This window comes from Nansenia antarctica (assembly GCF_963989245.1).
Source record: "Nansenia antarctica genome assembly, chromosome: 14".
In the NCBI taxonomy this organism is placed as follows: Eukaryota; Metazoa; Chordata; class Actinopteri; order Argentiniformes; family Microstomatidae; genus Nansenia; species Nansenia antarctica.
The window spans coordinates 21,877,972-21,894,221 of record NC_137684.1 but is presented as its reverse complement, the minus strand read 5'-3'; the positions used below and the strand labels follow the sequence as shown (position 1 = coordinate 21,894,221).

The 16,250-nt window shown below is 44.0% G+C and overlaps 1 protein-coding gene across 1 annotated transcript in view; it reads left to right on the top strand.

Annotated features, from left to right (window-relative positions):
• abcc8 (ATP-binding cassette, sub-family C (CFTR/MRP), member 8) overlaps positions 1-16,250 on the top strand; it is a gene marked incomplete at both ends in the record, with an annotated part of 72,781 nt that overhangs the window by 27,355 nt on the left and 29,176 nt on the right. The window contains 9 exons of the mRNA XM_080545350.1: positions 193-348; positions 5,778-5,912; positions 7,700-7,862; positions 8,707-8,747; positions 9,760-9,905; positions 11,609-11,717; positions 12,435-12,557; positions 12,902-12,974; positions 13,146-13,251. Coding sequence (XP_080401476.1) covers positions 193-348; positions 5,778-5,912; positions 7,700-7,862; positions 8,707-8,747; positions 9,760-9,905; positions 11,609-11,717; positions 12,435-12,557; positions 12,902-12,974; positions 13,146-13,251 — 1,052 coding nt within the window. The remainder of the gene's footprint in view (positions 1-192; positions 349-5,777; positions 5,913-7,699; positions 7,863-8,706; positions 8,748-9,759; positions 9,906-11,608; positions 11,718-12,434; positions 12,558-12,901; positions 12,975-13,145; positions 13,252-16,250) is intronic.

Sequence of the window (16,250 nt, the reverse complement as noted above, 5' to 3'; positions counted from 1 at the left end):
AATATGTATTATTGGATATGACATTAGTAATGTATCAGACCATTCCTCATACCATACAGTGCTGGCAGAGTCTGGTTCTGTAAGTCACTTTGGAGAAAAGCGTTAGCTAAATGGCATGCTGTATACTGTATCATTATGACATTTCCCTATGGTGTCTCTGATTGAGTTCTCCTGTGTCCCTCTCCCCTTCAGACTAAGATCTACAACAAGATCATGAGGCTATGTACCTCCAACATGTCCATGGGAGAGCTGACAGTCGGACAGATCTGCAACCTGGTCGCCATAGATACCAACCAGCTCATGTGGTTCTTCTTCCTGTGTCCCAACTTGTGGGCCATGCCGGTGCAGGTGAGACCACGGCGCTGTTCTGTTCTGTTCTGTTTGATTCTATTATACTCTACTCAGTTGGATTCTATTGGATTTCATTTCGTTCAATTGGGTTCTATTGCGTTCTATTGGGTTCTATTGGGTTCTATTGCGTTCTATTGGGTTCTATTGGGTTCTATTGCGTTCTATTGCGTTCGTTTAATCTAGTCTCGTCTAACCCTAATATGTTTTATGCTATTCCCCTAAAAGCAAAGTCAGGATGGCAGTTGAAATGTTTAAAAGAAGGAAAAAGAGGCACAGCAGAAGAGGCCTTTTTAAAATAAATAAAAATCAGTTTGACCATGGTGCTTTTAATTGCATGAATAATTTATGATAAGCTGTGCTTTTTCGTATCCCACCTTTCTTACATGAACACGGACAGATGTTTTTCTTAACGGAATAGTTGAATAGAAAAGCTGAAGAAAAAAACCCACTGGTAATTGATTCACTTCCTTTTCTAACATGCTCTCACTAATGTCATATTCCCTCCTCCAAGAGCAGTCTTGCTGATACATTGTTTGGTCCTCTGTAATTGAATTTCCTTGTGTCCATTTAATTCTCCATTTCATTCTGCTTCATGCAAGGTCATTTCAAATGAAACTCCACTTACACTTGTATTAAATTTGTTGGCATTTAGCAGATGCCTTCATCCAAAGCGACTTACACGATTTGTCTGTCTTGGCCCCTGGCCCAAGCTTAGATTACTTTTTATTGCTCTGACTCAATCATCTATCCTATGCTTGGGCCACGGGCTATTGACAGTTATAATGCCAGAAGAAGGTAGAATAAAATATTTATTATTATTATTTACATTAGAGAAACTGTACAGGGGGGTAGAGGGGATGAAGATGTCTCAGGAGGGACAGTTAAGATGTAGCCTGAAGAGATGGGTCTTCAGTCTACGGCAGAAGAGAGGTAGTGGCTCTGTAGTCCTGACAGCCCTCTTTCTCTTCTCTCTCTTTCTAACCTTTCTAACCTAACCTCTCTCTTTCTAACCTTTCTAACCCAACCTCTCTCTTTCTAACCTTTCTAACCTAACCTCTCTCTTTCTAACCTTTCTAACCTAACCTCTCTCTTTCTAACCTTTCTAACCCAACCTCTCTCTTTCTAACCTTTCTAACCTAACCTCTCTCTTTCTAACCTTTCTAACCTAACCTCTCTCTTTCTAACCTTTCTAACCCAACCTCTCTCTTTCTAACCTTTCTAACCTAACCTCTCTCTTTCTAACCTTTCTAACCTAACCTCTCTCTTTCTAACCTTTCTAACCTAACCTCTCTCTTTCTAACCTTTCTAACCTAACCTCTCTCTTTCTAACCTTTCTAACCTAACCTCTCTCTTTCTAACCTTTCTAACCTAACCTCTCTCTTTCTAACCTTTCTAACCTAACCTCTCTCTTTCTAACCTTTCTAACCTAACCTCTCTCTTTCTAACCTTTCTAACTGAACCTCTCTCTTTCTAACCTTTCTAACCTAACCTCTCTCTTTCTAACCCTTCTAACCTAACCTCTCTCTTTCTAACCTTTCTAACCTAACCTCTCTCTTTCTAACCTTTCTAACCTAACCTCTCTCTTTCTAACCTTTCTAACCTAACCTCTCTCTTTCTAACCTTTCTAACCTAACCTCTCTCTTTCTAACCTTTCTAACCTAACCTCTCTCTTTCTAACCTTTCTAACCGAACCTCTCTCTTTCTAACCTTTCTAACCTAACAGGGCATGATATCAATCCCAGTCTGACACTTATCTATCACTTCACAGTAGTTTCTTTTGAATCCTTATCAATGATCCTCTTCTTCATCTTTTCTTGTGTGTCATGTCATGGTCTGAGGCGTTTCACAGTTCAGAGCGAAGGCTTCTGTTATCTCTCTCTTTCAGACACTCTTCGCCTGCAGGCCTTGAGTTTCCTCTTTCTTGCCTAGTGGAGTTCAACTGAATCGAATTTAAAAAAAAATGCTTAAAAAACATTATAAGGTTAAAATCTCAAGCCCCAAAACTCTTTAGAAACAATCTTGCAGCAAAAGTGTGGGTCTTGGGAGTACATTGGGAGTACGGTACATTGATTTTACATCAAGGCGATGGTGTAAGGTAGAATTATTCAGCATTTCTTCTGATTTTGAACCTACTACTAACTCTACTGCGTTTCTAATCCATATCGGGCCAGGGAGTTCGCATTTACGTAGAGATCGATCAAAAACGACCTTGCCTGTTGGACTGAGCTTGCTATCCTCCACAGCAGTAATGATTCAGTTAACAGTATCAACACCGAAGGAGCCAGCTGAATCCCCTGGCAGGAGTTCTGTATTCCTGACTGGCTAGCTGAATAGCGTTGGTATTCTCTAGGAGTGTACCTTCCTGCCCTGGTGTACGACCACGTAAGCCTCTACCCGCTCCTACACTGATGGAATGTGTCTGCGGCGTTCCGGTAGTGTGTCGGTACTGGTCCACACATCCCTAACAGTACCCATTAGGACACAAGGTTAATGAAGGGCTTTATGCAGCTTTCAGTTCAGTCATGTGTGATGTGTAGTTTATGTAGAAAGTGGAGTGAAGGGGTTGGGTTGCGGTACTAGCCCGCCTCTGCAGATACAGTCACAGTTCCAAAACAACCATGTATTCCTGACACCCCCCCCCCCCGCCCCCCCACCCTACAACTACTGTATGAATGCAACCACCAGAATTATAACAAAGAAGAGGTCAGTCTCCCCTACTCATCATCATCCTGCTATAGATTACAGGACTCTATGGTATGAAGGGTTGCATATTACGCAAGAGTTATGCACACACACACACACACGCACGTGCACACGCACGTGCACACGCACACACACACACACACACACACACCCACACACACACGCACACACGCACACGCACACACACACACACACACACCCACACCCACACACACCCACACCCACACCCACCCACACACACCCACACACACACACACACACACACACACACACACACACACACACACCCGCACACACACCCACACACATACACACACACACACACACACGCACACAGACACACCTCCCAGCTCCCACCCTAACCCTGTAGCAAGTCGTGCAATATATGAATAGATCTCTAAAGACTAAATGTGTCGTGTGAAATGTCACATCCGTCTGCACTTGTCGTCCACCTGGCTTGGGATGTCTCAGTCAGACTGGTGCCAAGGCCGGGTTCATAAATCTCTATATGTCATCTGCTCCTCATGATTAGTTTATCCCTGTATAAAACCACCTGGTGTAGCGGTAGTATTCTGCTCTGCGTTGTGTTGTGTTGTCAAATAAAGATGTCTCAGTCCTCAATGCCTTTGGCAGCAGCCATTTATTCCCATCAGGCTATCTGACGATCAAAACGCAAATATTAAGACCCTCACAGACTCGAGGTCACTCAAGCACCATTCACCATGGGACCTCTCGTGGTAGACTGAGGAAAAACTCATTACACACATAGAATATGAACAAGATATAAAATAAGAATGTACCTGGCGATCAAAACTCAAGCTCACTCAAGCTCATTCAAGCTCACTCAAGCACCATTCACTACAACGAAAGAAACACCATTCACTACAACCGGTCCCAGGGTAAAGACAGGACATGGCAAGTGGAATAGAATATCCATCTGCTACACTGGCAGTGTTTCATGCATCCATAGTGGGAAATCATTCATAATGAGAAAAGGATGTTGGCAGGCTGAAAGAATTATGTTGACAATCTCTATTGAATCAATATTATCACCACTGCGATAAACTACATGGAGTTGTCTTAAGATCTTCCCCTGTATAGTATTGTATCCATCCCTGTTTGGCATGTCCCCCTTCTATGGCTGTGGTTATCTTTTGTTTTAATGTTTGTTTGACTTCCTATGGGTGGGCGTTATGAAATAGAATATTCCTGTCAGTTAGTTGTGGCCGGGGCTGTCATGATTCAACCCACGTCAGCTTTGTATGGTAATCCAATTTCCCCAGCGTGAGAAGACATTACAAGGAACATGTAGTGGTAAGCGAGGTATTTAGGGTGAGATCATAGTACTGCATACTGATGCTCTGATTATCATATGGAACAGCAGAGTGAAGTACACCCAAGGTCAATGAGGAGCATGTTGTCAGTGTGTGTGTCTGTCTGTCTGTCTGTCTGTCTGTCTGTCTGTCTGTGGGGGGAATCTGCCCATACTCCAGCAATGGAGATCAAGTTTCAGATTTTTTTTCCAGATTTGAAGTTTCAAGTGTATTGTTACGTGTAAGAGAGTAAAATCCTTAGGCTTCGGTTCCTGACATTGCAGCACAAGACAATAAGGCAATAGGCATGATTCAAGATTTAAAAAGTGACAATAGTGACAAATATAAGTGACAAATAAGACAGGATACAATTAGCAGTACAACTAGTAATACAATGGATAGTTCAAGTAGTAAAGTGGCTGTGAGCTTAAGGTTAAGGTAGTCTGTATGCATGGGGTGTGCTTGGGGATGATAGTCAGTTGTCTTGACAGTGGGCTTGTTCATGAGCCTGAGGGGAAGTAGCTGTTGGTTGGTTAATAATAATAATAATAATAATAATAATAATAATAACAAGAGGTACAACATAGAGGTTAGCCTCTGAGTTTTGGCCCTGAGACTCCAGAAGAGGCGTGGCCTTTTAGACTGTATCAATTCAAACAGACTGTGGTTGGGGTGGTTGGGATCTTTGATGATCCTCTAGGCCTTGCTGACTGCTGTGACCTTTTCACCACCTGTTTGGTATGCACCTCCCAGATGAGGTCGTCAGAGATGTGGACGCAGAGGGACTTAAAACTGCTGACCCTCTCTACGGCTGACCCGTTGATGGTGACGGGGTCCTGTTCCCGACCTTTCCTCCTGAAGTCCACCACCTGCTCCGTGGTCTTGGCAGCGTTGAGAGAGAGGATGTTCTCCTGGCTGTACTGAGCCAGGCGGTCGACCTCTCTCCTGTAGGCCGTCTCATCGCCGTCGGTGATCAGGCCAATCACTCTTGTGTCGTCAGCGAATTCAATCACTGAGTTGGGGCCATGTGATCACGCAGTCGTGGGTGTACAGGGTGTACAGGAGGAGACTCAGGACACAGCCTTGGGGGGCACCTGTGTTGAGGGTTAGAGGGGTCGTGGTCTTTGAGATGCTGTAATGTCCCAGTCTCACTTGCTTTCTTTCTGTGTGTGTGTGTGTGTCTGTGTGTCTGTGTGTGTCTCTCTCTCTCTCTCTCTCTCTCTCTCTCTCTCTCTCTCTTTCTTGTCTCTCTCTCTTCTCTCTCTTCTCTCTCTCTCTATCTTCTCTCTCTCTCTATCTTCTCTCTCTCTCTCTCTCTTCTCTCTCTCTCTCTCTCTCTCTCTCTTCTCTCTCTCTCTCTCTCTCTCTGTTCTCTCTCTCTCTCTGTTCTCTCTCTCTTTCTGGTTCCAGATCATCATAGGGGTTATCCTGCTCTACTACCTGTTGGGGATCAGTGCGTTGATCGGGGCCACGGTCATCGCTGTCCTGGCCCCTGTGCAGTACTTTGTTGCCACCAAGCTGTCCCAGGCACAGAAGAGCACTCTGGTGAGGAACACTCGCTCGCTCGTCTCATTCTCTTCTACTGTGTGGCACCCGCCCACCTCTGCCTGGAAGCCATTCTGTGCCTGAATGCTCAGTTGACATTTGAGCTATTTGCTCCCATGATTGAGTGTTAGACAATCAGTGCCCTGTCTTTGTGGGCTCTGACCATTACTGATCATTATCTCCTTTACTGATAATACCCTTAATTTATCCAGCTGGACTGTTCACAATTTTTCAATCTCAATCATTCAATTCAATCTCGATCTGTTAATTATATAACACGTCTTTGTCGGTCTTACCTTTTCATTTCTATCAGGTCTAAAATGTCTATAAATGCTCTTTGTGTGGTCCTTTTACAGGCTTAATTAATTGATAGATTACATCATGTATATGAGGCAATCGCACGTTGAAATAATAGAACACATGCCACACTTCCACTCTTATCGCTACACTGGGGTACAGTGGAGTGATAAGAGATGTACTGTTAACGTTGCCTATCATCCAGACTGTGTTTCCTATGTTTTCCTCCCATCATTGATGTAGCCAAGGAAATTACTTTATTGACTTGGGGACAGTGCATACGCTGATAAGCAAAACTGGAGTTAGTTGCTCTATGAGTAGAAGGCTGCAGGGGAGTTTTCCTGGATACACAGTGTACAGGTTTTTCGTCCTTGCTTGCTTGCTGTGCGCCGGTGGTTCTCTGGGCTGTCCTCAGGGGCCCCCGGCTGCTCCGCGTTTTGGTCTGTTCCGTCGCCGGCGCACCTGGCTCGGCTAGTCAGGTACAGGTGTTAGAATCAAATCACATCCGGTTCTTTTGTCGACTGCCCCAAGAAAGAGGAGAGAAGTTCTCTGTTGCACACTTGGTATATTTATTGAAAATTACACGTAGAGTACAGAGATGCATCAGCTGAGCTGGACCCAACTCCTGAGGCGGTCTCAGGAGGAAAGGTTGTTCTCTTCAGATTTTACATGATGTTATATACGTTTAGTCCTTCCCCTTTTGGTCACTATGATGTAATCGCTGAATGGGCCTTGATTATAATGGTCGAAAACTATGAATTGAGTGTTGTCTTGTGTTTGACGTGAGAGTTGAGAAAGGAGTGTCCTGCTGCACCTGGCTTGAAGGCCAAACAGACAGTTCCAGACAGACAGTAACTCCCTAATACCTTATAATTGGTCTTGTGTAGGGTACCATACTGATAACGTGCCTATTAAAACAGGAAAACTGATAAGATATCTAACTAACTGGTGCTAGAAGAATGAACAATAAAACCTTAGAAAAAGATATATCCTAACACAGGGCAATCATGGTCTGTGCTTGGTTGGTTGGGTCGGGGGTGCTGGTGGGGGGGCTGGCCGGGTGTGTGGGGCGGCTGGGGGTCCTCGGGGGGCACTGCTGCGCTGCTGTGTGCTGGTAGGCAAACTGGAGGTAGGGGCTGCAAGGGAATTTTCCTGGATGCACAGTGTACAGGTTTTTCCGCCCTTAATTGCTTGTGTGTTCTGTCATCTTGTAGTTTTAAATGTCCATCTTAGTTGTTGCTTTATCTTCTCTGCTCTCTGTGAAGCGCCTCGGGTTACATTTGTGTGAGAAATGCGCTATACAAATACAACTTGATTTGATTTTGATTAGCTAAAAGGCAAACCGATTGGGATGGGGGGAGAATAGCCAGCTTCTTTCAATGAAATGTGTGCCTGTGTGTGTGTGTGTGTGTGTGTTTATGTGTGTATGACAAATGACACTATATCTATACAACACTGTTATAACCCAGGCCTCTTTCTTTCTGTTGTAGGAGTACTCTAATGAGCGCCTGAAGAAGACCAATGAGCTACTGCGGGGTATCAAGCTGCTGAAGCTGTATGCCTGGGAACACATCTTCTGTCAGAGCGTGGAGGAGACCAGGGGCAAGGAGCTGATCAGTCTAAAGGCCTTTGCCTTCTACACGTCCATATCGAGTATGTCACTGTGTATCCCTGTACTCTCAATGACACAGCTCTCTGCACATCCATATCCAGTACTACACGTTGTCCTTTACATATCGGTATACAATAAGAACCTTGACAAAAGAAAAAACCTAACTGACCATCACAAACCGTGTAACCATATAATCATGTAGTACGGTTGCCCCTCTCTGCCTCTCTCCCATGACAGTTGATGGATGTAATATACTCTATTATATTCTGAGCCATTTAAGTCATTTTGCATATAAAGGATTAGGGCATGGTCCAAAGGGACAGCTGTGTGGATCTGCGGTGCCTTGGTGACGTCACCACACCACGTTGTGTTTGACCTCCGTGTGGCTCTGCTTTAGTCTTAGAGAACAATCGCCGCTAGCCAATAATACTGTATCCAGAAATACCCTCGTGTCAACAAATAACCTCAGCAATGCTTTGCACATGACTGTGGCATCTACAGTTGATTCGCCGCTGGAATAAACAGTCTGGTGTCTACGACGACGTATCTCCATGACTCAGTATCCATCGCAGTATACAGAGTAGATTGTCCTACAAAGACACTTAGATTTAGATTTAGTAAACAAAAAATTCATCAGACCCCTATACTTTCTTTCATTATTTTTTTGTTTCTTTTTATTTTACTACTCAATCTTTTCAGTTTGTAAAGCGTCTTTGAGTGTCTAGAAAAGCGCTATATAAGTCTAATGTATTATTATTATTATTATTATTATTATTATTATGTGGCATCTACAGTTGATTCGCCGCTGGAATAAACAGTCTGTACGACGTATCCATGACGACGTATCTCCATGACTCATGTGTATGTGCTCTTTCTCCTTTTCAGTATTCATGAATGCAGCCATCCCTATCACGGCTGTTCTGACTGTGAGTATTCATTCAACCCTGCTGTTAAAACTCTTCCTCCCTCCACCTGATATCCCGTAGGTGCCACACATGCATATTAGCGTCTTACACCAGTATACTGTATGTCCACCCTGATGTTTACTAAAGATCACCAGCATGTTCTGTCTGTCTGTCTGTCTGTCTGTCTGTGTGTCTGTCTGCCTGCCTGCTGTCTGTCTGTATGCCTGTCTGTCTCTCTGTCTGTCTGTCTGTCTGTCTGTCTGCCTGTCTGTCTGCCTGTCTGTCTGTCTGTCTGTCTGCCTGTCTGTCTGTCTGTCTGTATGCCTGTCTGCCTGTCTGTCTGTCTGTCTGTCTGTCTGTCTGCCTGCCTGCTTGCCTGTCTGCCTGCCTGTCTGCCTGTCTGTCTGTCTGTCTGTCTGTCTGCCTATCTGTGCATTGTTCTCAGTAGATAGGCATATAGTTCCATCCCTAGGCTGGACATAGTAGTAGTATAATCCCTTTTCCCCAGTCAAGGTTACAGACTATCTATGGCTCAGTTTGGCGTTTTTCCAAAGGATCCTTCTGTCTCTGTAGTCCAGTGACATTTCACAGGGACACAGACAGTGGCAGTGTCTGACAGACCACAGTAAATCCCATACATATTTTTAGAAACCTTCACTGTCACAGCTTTGAATGGTGATAAATCCAACATGGCCGACAGAAACAGACAAAGTCCTTGAACAATCGGTTTGACTTTGAAGTGATGGTGGTTTGTTCAGCTTCCGTATGTCGTACTCTTTAGCCCTGAAACGAAAATATCAAAAGTATTTGCCTTGAGTCACAGACCTAGTTCTTAAAGGCATGTTGCTTTCCACACAATGAATTATGCAATTATGTTTGAGTTACTCACCGTCATGTCACATTATAAGTTAAACTGGCATCTTTCTCACTGCTTGGAACTGAGCTCATGGATAAATACGCTAGTCTTTAGAAATGTGATATGATTTCTAGTGACATAGAGAGTGTGTGTTTCTCGTTCATTGTGTCCCTGCAGACGTTTGTCGTCCACGTTCACATCTCAGAAGAAGCAGACCTGTCACCCGCCGTGGCCTTCGCCTCCCTGTCCCTCTTCCACATCCTGGTCACGCCCCTCTTCCTGCTCTCCAGCGTGGTACGCTCCACCATCAAGGCCCTGGTTAGGTGAGCAACTACGTCGTTCACTGAGATTGGTGGAGGTGAAGATGACTTGAGCTAATAATAGGTAAGTGTAGTAGAACTGGCCTCAGTAAAAGTAGGACTTGGGCCCAGTCATCTCACTCAAGTGTTGCTTCAGTGTCTCAGGCACGAGAGTAAATCATCTCACTATTTCTCTCAGTTATTCACATTATACAATGTGATAGACTGGGACTGTGATTTCTTCGCTTCACAATTATTTCACAGCCAAGACATCCACACAGGACTTCCCCCTCCTGTCATGTTAATGGCTGGTTCTACCATCTTCTACTGGCCTATTTGCTGAGTCATTATAGCACTAGGCTGTAATGTCAGAGAAAAAATTGTGGGAGTGATTTACCGTACTAAATTGGTTGTAAATGTTGTATTATCATGGCAATATGTGTCATTACTGTACCATTGGTTACAGTCATTGGCACACAATGAATAGAGTGCGATTTATTGACTGCTTCACTTACTAAGAGTGAAGAGTGTCTCATAAAATCAACGAGGCAGAGGCTGATTTCTGGAGGTTGGTTATGTATCCTGGGTCAATCAGGAATTAGTGGTCAATTTGTATCCCATTTAAAACCTCTATTACTGGCAGGTGGAGGTATTGAGTAGAGAGTCAAAGATTAGACAGTGTGCTGCTGTTGGTCCGGATGGAAGATGTGATCGGGGTAGCTTAGTGGGATGTTTGTAACTGTTCGACTTAAGTAAACACTGGTTCCTCTCAAGGTTTATTCCTTGCTATGTGCTGTATGTATTTCGGAGGTTTAGTCTAGGTAACTGTTGAGGGTTTTGTGATAAAGGATTTTTGGGCACCCCAAAAAGGATGAGCACTGTCTGCTTCACCCTACTCTTCATCACAGTCCAGGGTTTCTACTAGGCTGCTACAGTAGTCAGAACCATGAATGCTATCTTCTTCATTCATTACTATAGTCACAGCAGTATGAATGTGATATCGTTACCCCAGCAGGGTCATCTTAGTCAAATCCTCTGTAAATGGCCATGTCCTTATTAGGACCCCAGGAACAGCCTGCTATTAACATAACCATGTATGCTACCATCTGGTCCTAGCTATTGACATAGCCATCTATGCTACCATCTGGTCCTAGCCACACGGCGGAGTAGCATATGCTGTTATCTACGCTGGTTCTGCCTCTGCTCTTGGTTCAAAAGAGGCCCCCCCTCACACATAATTCATTTAAAAACATCATCAAGTTGTCATGGATACAACTGACACAATGAAGGAAGTAAGTGGGATTGCATAATAGGCTTTCAGTGAATGAATGTGTAGTTCCTACCATTGGAGTGAATACGAGCATCCTGGCCTTGTCTTGAAGTGGATGCCAGCCCCAGGGTGGGTGTAGCATGTATTTCATTTTGTAGAGAGTATTGATTGCCAATAGCATAGATGATTATAATGCTGTAGTTTAAACCTTAAAACTGAAAAGAGGGGAAAGAAGACTTATGTTATTATCAACATAGCTATAACTGAAATGATATTATCAACATAGCTATAACTGAAATGATCTCTTGAGAGAGATAAAAAAGTATTTTTAATCAGCCTTTGTATGCCGTATACAGCCTGAAGAGGAAAAACCTGACACCTAATCGTCACATTCAATTTCCCATTGCCCATAAAACTAAACGAACTAAACTGAAAGTTGCTGTTTCGTCCCCTCCAGTGTGCAGAAGCTGAGTGAGTTCTTCTCCAGTGATGAGATCGGGGAGGAGCAGGAGCCCACAGCTACTGTTCTGCCTGGCCCCAGCAACCGCAACAAGTACCAGGCTGTGGTGAGTACACACACAAACACACACACACACACACACACACACACACACACACACACACAGGCACGCTAGCACGCACACACACACACACGCACACTCACACATTTACACATTTACCTTTTTTTACCGACATTTAGCAGACGCCTTTATCCAAAGCGACTTAAGTGAGTCGTCTATCCATCAATCATCCCCAGAAAAGGTAATCTATGCCCGGGCCAGGGGCCATTGGCACTCTTAATGGCAGAAAATATTTTTTTAAATTATTATTTACATTCAAGAAACTGTACAGGGAGGTAGAGGGGATGAAGAGGTCTTAGGAGGGATAGTTACGATGTAACCTGAAGAGATGGGTCTTCAGTCTACAGTGGAATAGAGGTAGTGGCTCTACAGATTTACACACACACACACACACACACACACACACACACACACACATACACACACAACCCCCAAGCAAAGGTCCAACTACTCTCCGACGATTGTGTGATCACGCACAATTACTATTCTCACTCACGGGCTCATTCGTTTTTTATTCACTGTCTCTCTCTCCTAATGTGTGTCGTCCTCCCTCCACCTAAACCACACACACTCTTACAATCTCACCACCTCTCCTACCACCATCTACCACCATCTACTACCACCTCGTCTCTCTCAATGGGGTGTTCATACTGTTAGTCCTCCTGTAAGCCATGCCCACGCCCCTCCCCTCGAAACCCCCAGCCCCTGAAAGTGGTGAACAGGAAGCGACACCCCAGGGAAGAGTGGAGCGACTATGGAAGTCAGACCTCCAACCATGAGGGGGACCTCGCTCCCCAGGAGGAGGACCAAGATCTCTGCATAAGGGTGAGGATGGATGGATGGATGGATGGATGGATGGATGGCTGGATGGATGGATGGATGGATGGATAGATAAATGGATAGACAAATGGACAGATGGATGGGTGGATGGATGGATGGATAGACAAATGGACAGATGGATGGATCGATGGATGGATTGGACAGATAGACAAATGAATGAATGGAGGGAGGGATGCATGGATAGATGAACGGATGGATGGATGGATGGATGGATACAATTAGGTTCAGTCTATCTTTCTGGTTCATCGGTATGCTCCCTACTCGTCCTGTTTGACTGTTTACTACTGTTCAGATTATGTGTGATGATTACTGTGTGATGTTTTTTCCAGATAACCAGTGGGTATTTCACCTGGACAGACGGACCTGCCACCCTGTCAAATGTTGACATCAAGGTTCCATATGGTGAGGCTCTAGTGTTAATAAGTAATATTAGAAATAGCTATTTTAGATCATAATATTAGACTTTGGTTTCTTGTTAACTACAATGCTCTATGCCTTGCTCTCTTCTGTGTGTGTGTGTGTGTGTGTGTGTGTGTGTGTGTGTGTGTGTGTGTGTGTGTGTCGGTGTCTCAGGTCAGCTGACCATGATCGTGGGCCAGGTGGGTTGTGGGAAGTCGTCTCTGCTGATGGCAGCGTTGGGAGAGATGCAGAAGGTCTCTGGGTCTGTCACCTGGAACAGGTAACATGCAACTCACTCCCTAACCCTAACCCTAACCCTAACCCTAACCCTACCCCATCAGGCATTAGTTCCTGTGACTTAATCAGCATTGACCATTGAACTACATTACTAAAGATCTATTTCCTGTCCGTCTTACCCCGGTTTATAGAATGCAAAAGAATAAGGACAGAATTTTCCAGAGTAGAAATAGATCCTAGCTCAGATGGAACCCATTCCCAGGGCTGAAAGGTTAAAGGGTAAATGAGAATTGATTAAGTACCTGCTTGCTGTGATTGATCGGAGGGCAGCGTTTACGAGCATGGCTGTTACATGCTCTGAGTTGCACTGACTAATTGCGTTGTGTGGTAATTAGTCTGTCTCAGAATGAGAATGCATTTGTTTTATGTCTTTGGGGCCAGGGATAAATAATGTGCAGCTGCCATGGTTATATAATTCAAATCAATAATTTGATAATTCAAATCAAATTAAACATGTCAAACCTCTTGACATGAAACTGCAGTATAATGTAATTGGATTCACGGCTCGCTTAGATAGCAGATGGAGCAGATTTCTGAAATGCTGTGACACTTAACAGATGAAATGACAGTTGGAGTGTCAAGATGGTTTCTCACATGAGGGAGAGACTTACAGGCTGTCGTATTGACTCTAGTCTGAATACCTTACATAGAGTACTCTGAGCACTTTATGTAGTTTCAAGTTTCACATTACACAAGTCTAAGAGAGCAAAATTCTTAGGCTTCGATGTGCTGTAGCTTGGTAGCTCTGTGAAAGGTGGGGGTACTTTAAAGAGCACCTATCACCTTTGTGAATGGCCACCTGTTAAGGTCAGACTACTGGCTACTGTCTATCTCTCCATGTTTATTAAGACCAATAAGTCCCCTGTTTAGATTGGCACTGTCTCCTGGCCAGCCCAGCAAACCCAATCCTGGCCTCGTGCCAAGGCAAAGCTGGCACACCCACACATATTGGACCGCATTCGACACCCTGGCATCATCCCAGGGATGGATCAGCTGTTACCATAACTGTTGGAAATTAGGAGCTGTTTACCCAAGTCCTGGATATTGAGTAGTTGTAGCTTTGAAATGTTGTGGGATTGTAGCTTTTTTGTGAGATATTTTCGCCATCATCATCATCGTCATCATTATCATCATCATAAATCCTTTCGACAAGTCATTATCGTTGTGTCATGATGATGGAGTGACAGGCGTTACATCCAATTGTTTAGCATTTACATCCTTTTACCAGCCGACCATTCTCTCTCTCTCTCTCTCTCTCTCTCTCTCTCTCTCTCTCTCTCTCTCTCGCTCTCTTCCTCTCTGATGTCTGTGAGTCATCTATATGGATTAGTCTCAACAAGTCTTTGTGTTGACCTCAAAGCATTTCACTATACTGTCATCACACTCTACAGTAGACAGCACGTGTGTAACCCCATCCTCTCCCACCTGATTCCCCCTCGCCCCTGTGCCAGACTCCAGGAGAGGGTCGACCTTGTGTTCCATGTATGGCAGAGTGCATGCACAGAGTTACTGAGATGACTTTGAGGAGCACTGTGTAGATCTGTATTTACTCTCTGGTGTATGGAAAATTCAATCATACAGTAGCTGATATTTAGTATGGCATGATTAGAATAGAACATAGTATAATACAGTAGCATAGTCTCTATTGTGGACTCATTGGGTTGATACCACCTATGATCATGGATAGGGAAGAATAGAATAGATGTATCAGACATGAGTGTGGATGGAGAGGAGTGTTGAGATTTGGGCTGAGAGAGTCTGAGATGATGGCGCCTCATTGTTAGAATGTGTCATTATCAGGCGTGGTCATCAGGAAAGACTCACACCATTAATCCTCTCCTCTCTGATCTGTCCCATGGAGACAACAACAGAATCCGTGGGAGAAAAACCTCCTACATCACCGGCACCATTGTAGTGTTGTCTGAACATTTCAATTCTGCCTTTGCGATAATGGTCCATTTTGCTCCCAGTCCCTTGTACACCCTGACACACAGGGTGACTCAAATGAGCCTATCATGATAGGGAGACCAAGATGAAAGCAGCAGGCTATAATAGGTTGATTATCCTGTGGGAACACAGTGACACAGCCATCTCGCCCTGAAATCCTATCAACAGCTGCTATCAGTTGTTAGCTATCAGCCTGATGGGGTGGTTCGCCACAGTGCTCGGGTTGGGAGCTTCAAAGTACACTGTTGGAAATGGTCTAACTTTGTTGTTACTTTGGATGTAATTAGCTTTTAGGTGGGTCAGTGATAAGGTAGAGTGGATTAAACTAGGGGAGTGAGACATTGATTTTATTTAAACAAGACAAACAGTGCTGTGGATAACACATGGAAGTATTATACTGTATATCCAACTTGTATATCCAACATAGTTATATCCACAATCATCCATGGTGGAAGCAGGTCTGATCAGATGTTTAAAACCCAGTTGTTTCAGCCTTAATGTTTTAATGGCCTATCCTCTTGCCGTTTGTCACAGCGTGAGAAAGACCTTGATCCTCTGAGCTTATTCGGGGTTTAGCACCTCCTCAACACAATAAATTGCTTGTGTGTGTGTGTGTGTGTGTGTGTGTGTGTGTGTGTGTGTGTGTGTGTCTGTGTGTGTGACCCAGGGTTCTTAAATGTGACTTCCCCTTAAATTTGACAGCTGTGTTCTCTGATATTGTCCTCTTGAGTGGTGGCCATTTTAAATGTTGTTGGTATTAAACCCACATATCATTAATACACTTGTCCTAGGACCTCCAGGAAATGTGACAACAACAGCTAAAAATAAAACACAGCTCCTAACAGGCATGTACAAAGCCAATCGGATGTCAATGAACACAGCAAGGAATACTAGTGACATCGGAGGCCAAAGAATGTTCTTATCGAAAGATATTGTTATTTAAAATCTTTGAGTGACATACAGTACCTACTCAGTACTATCTGTAAAACAAAGTTTGTGAAATATTGTTGTTATTCGTCTTTTTCTCCTCTTGAC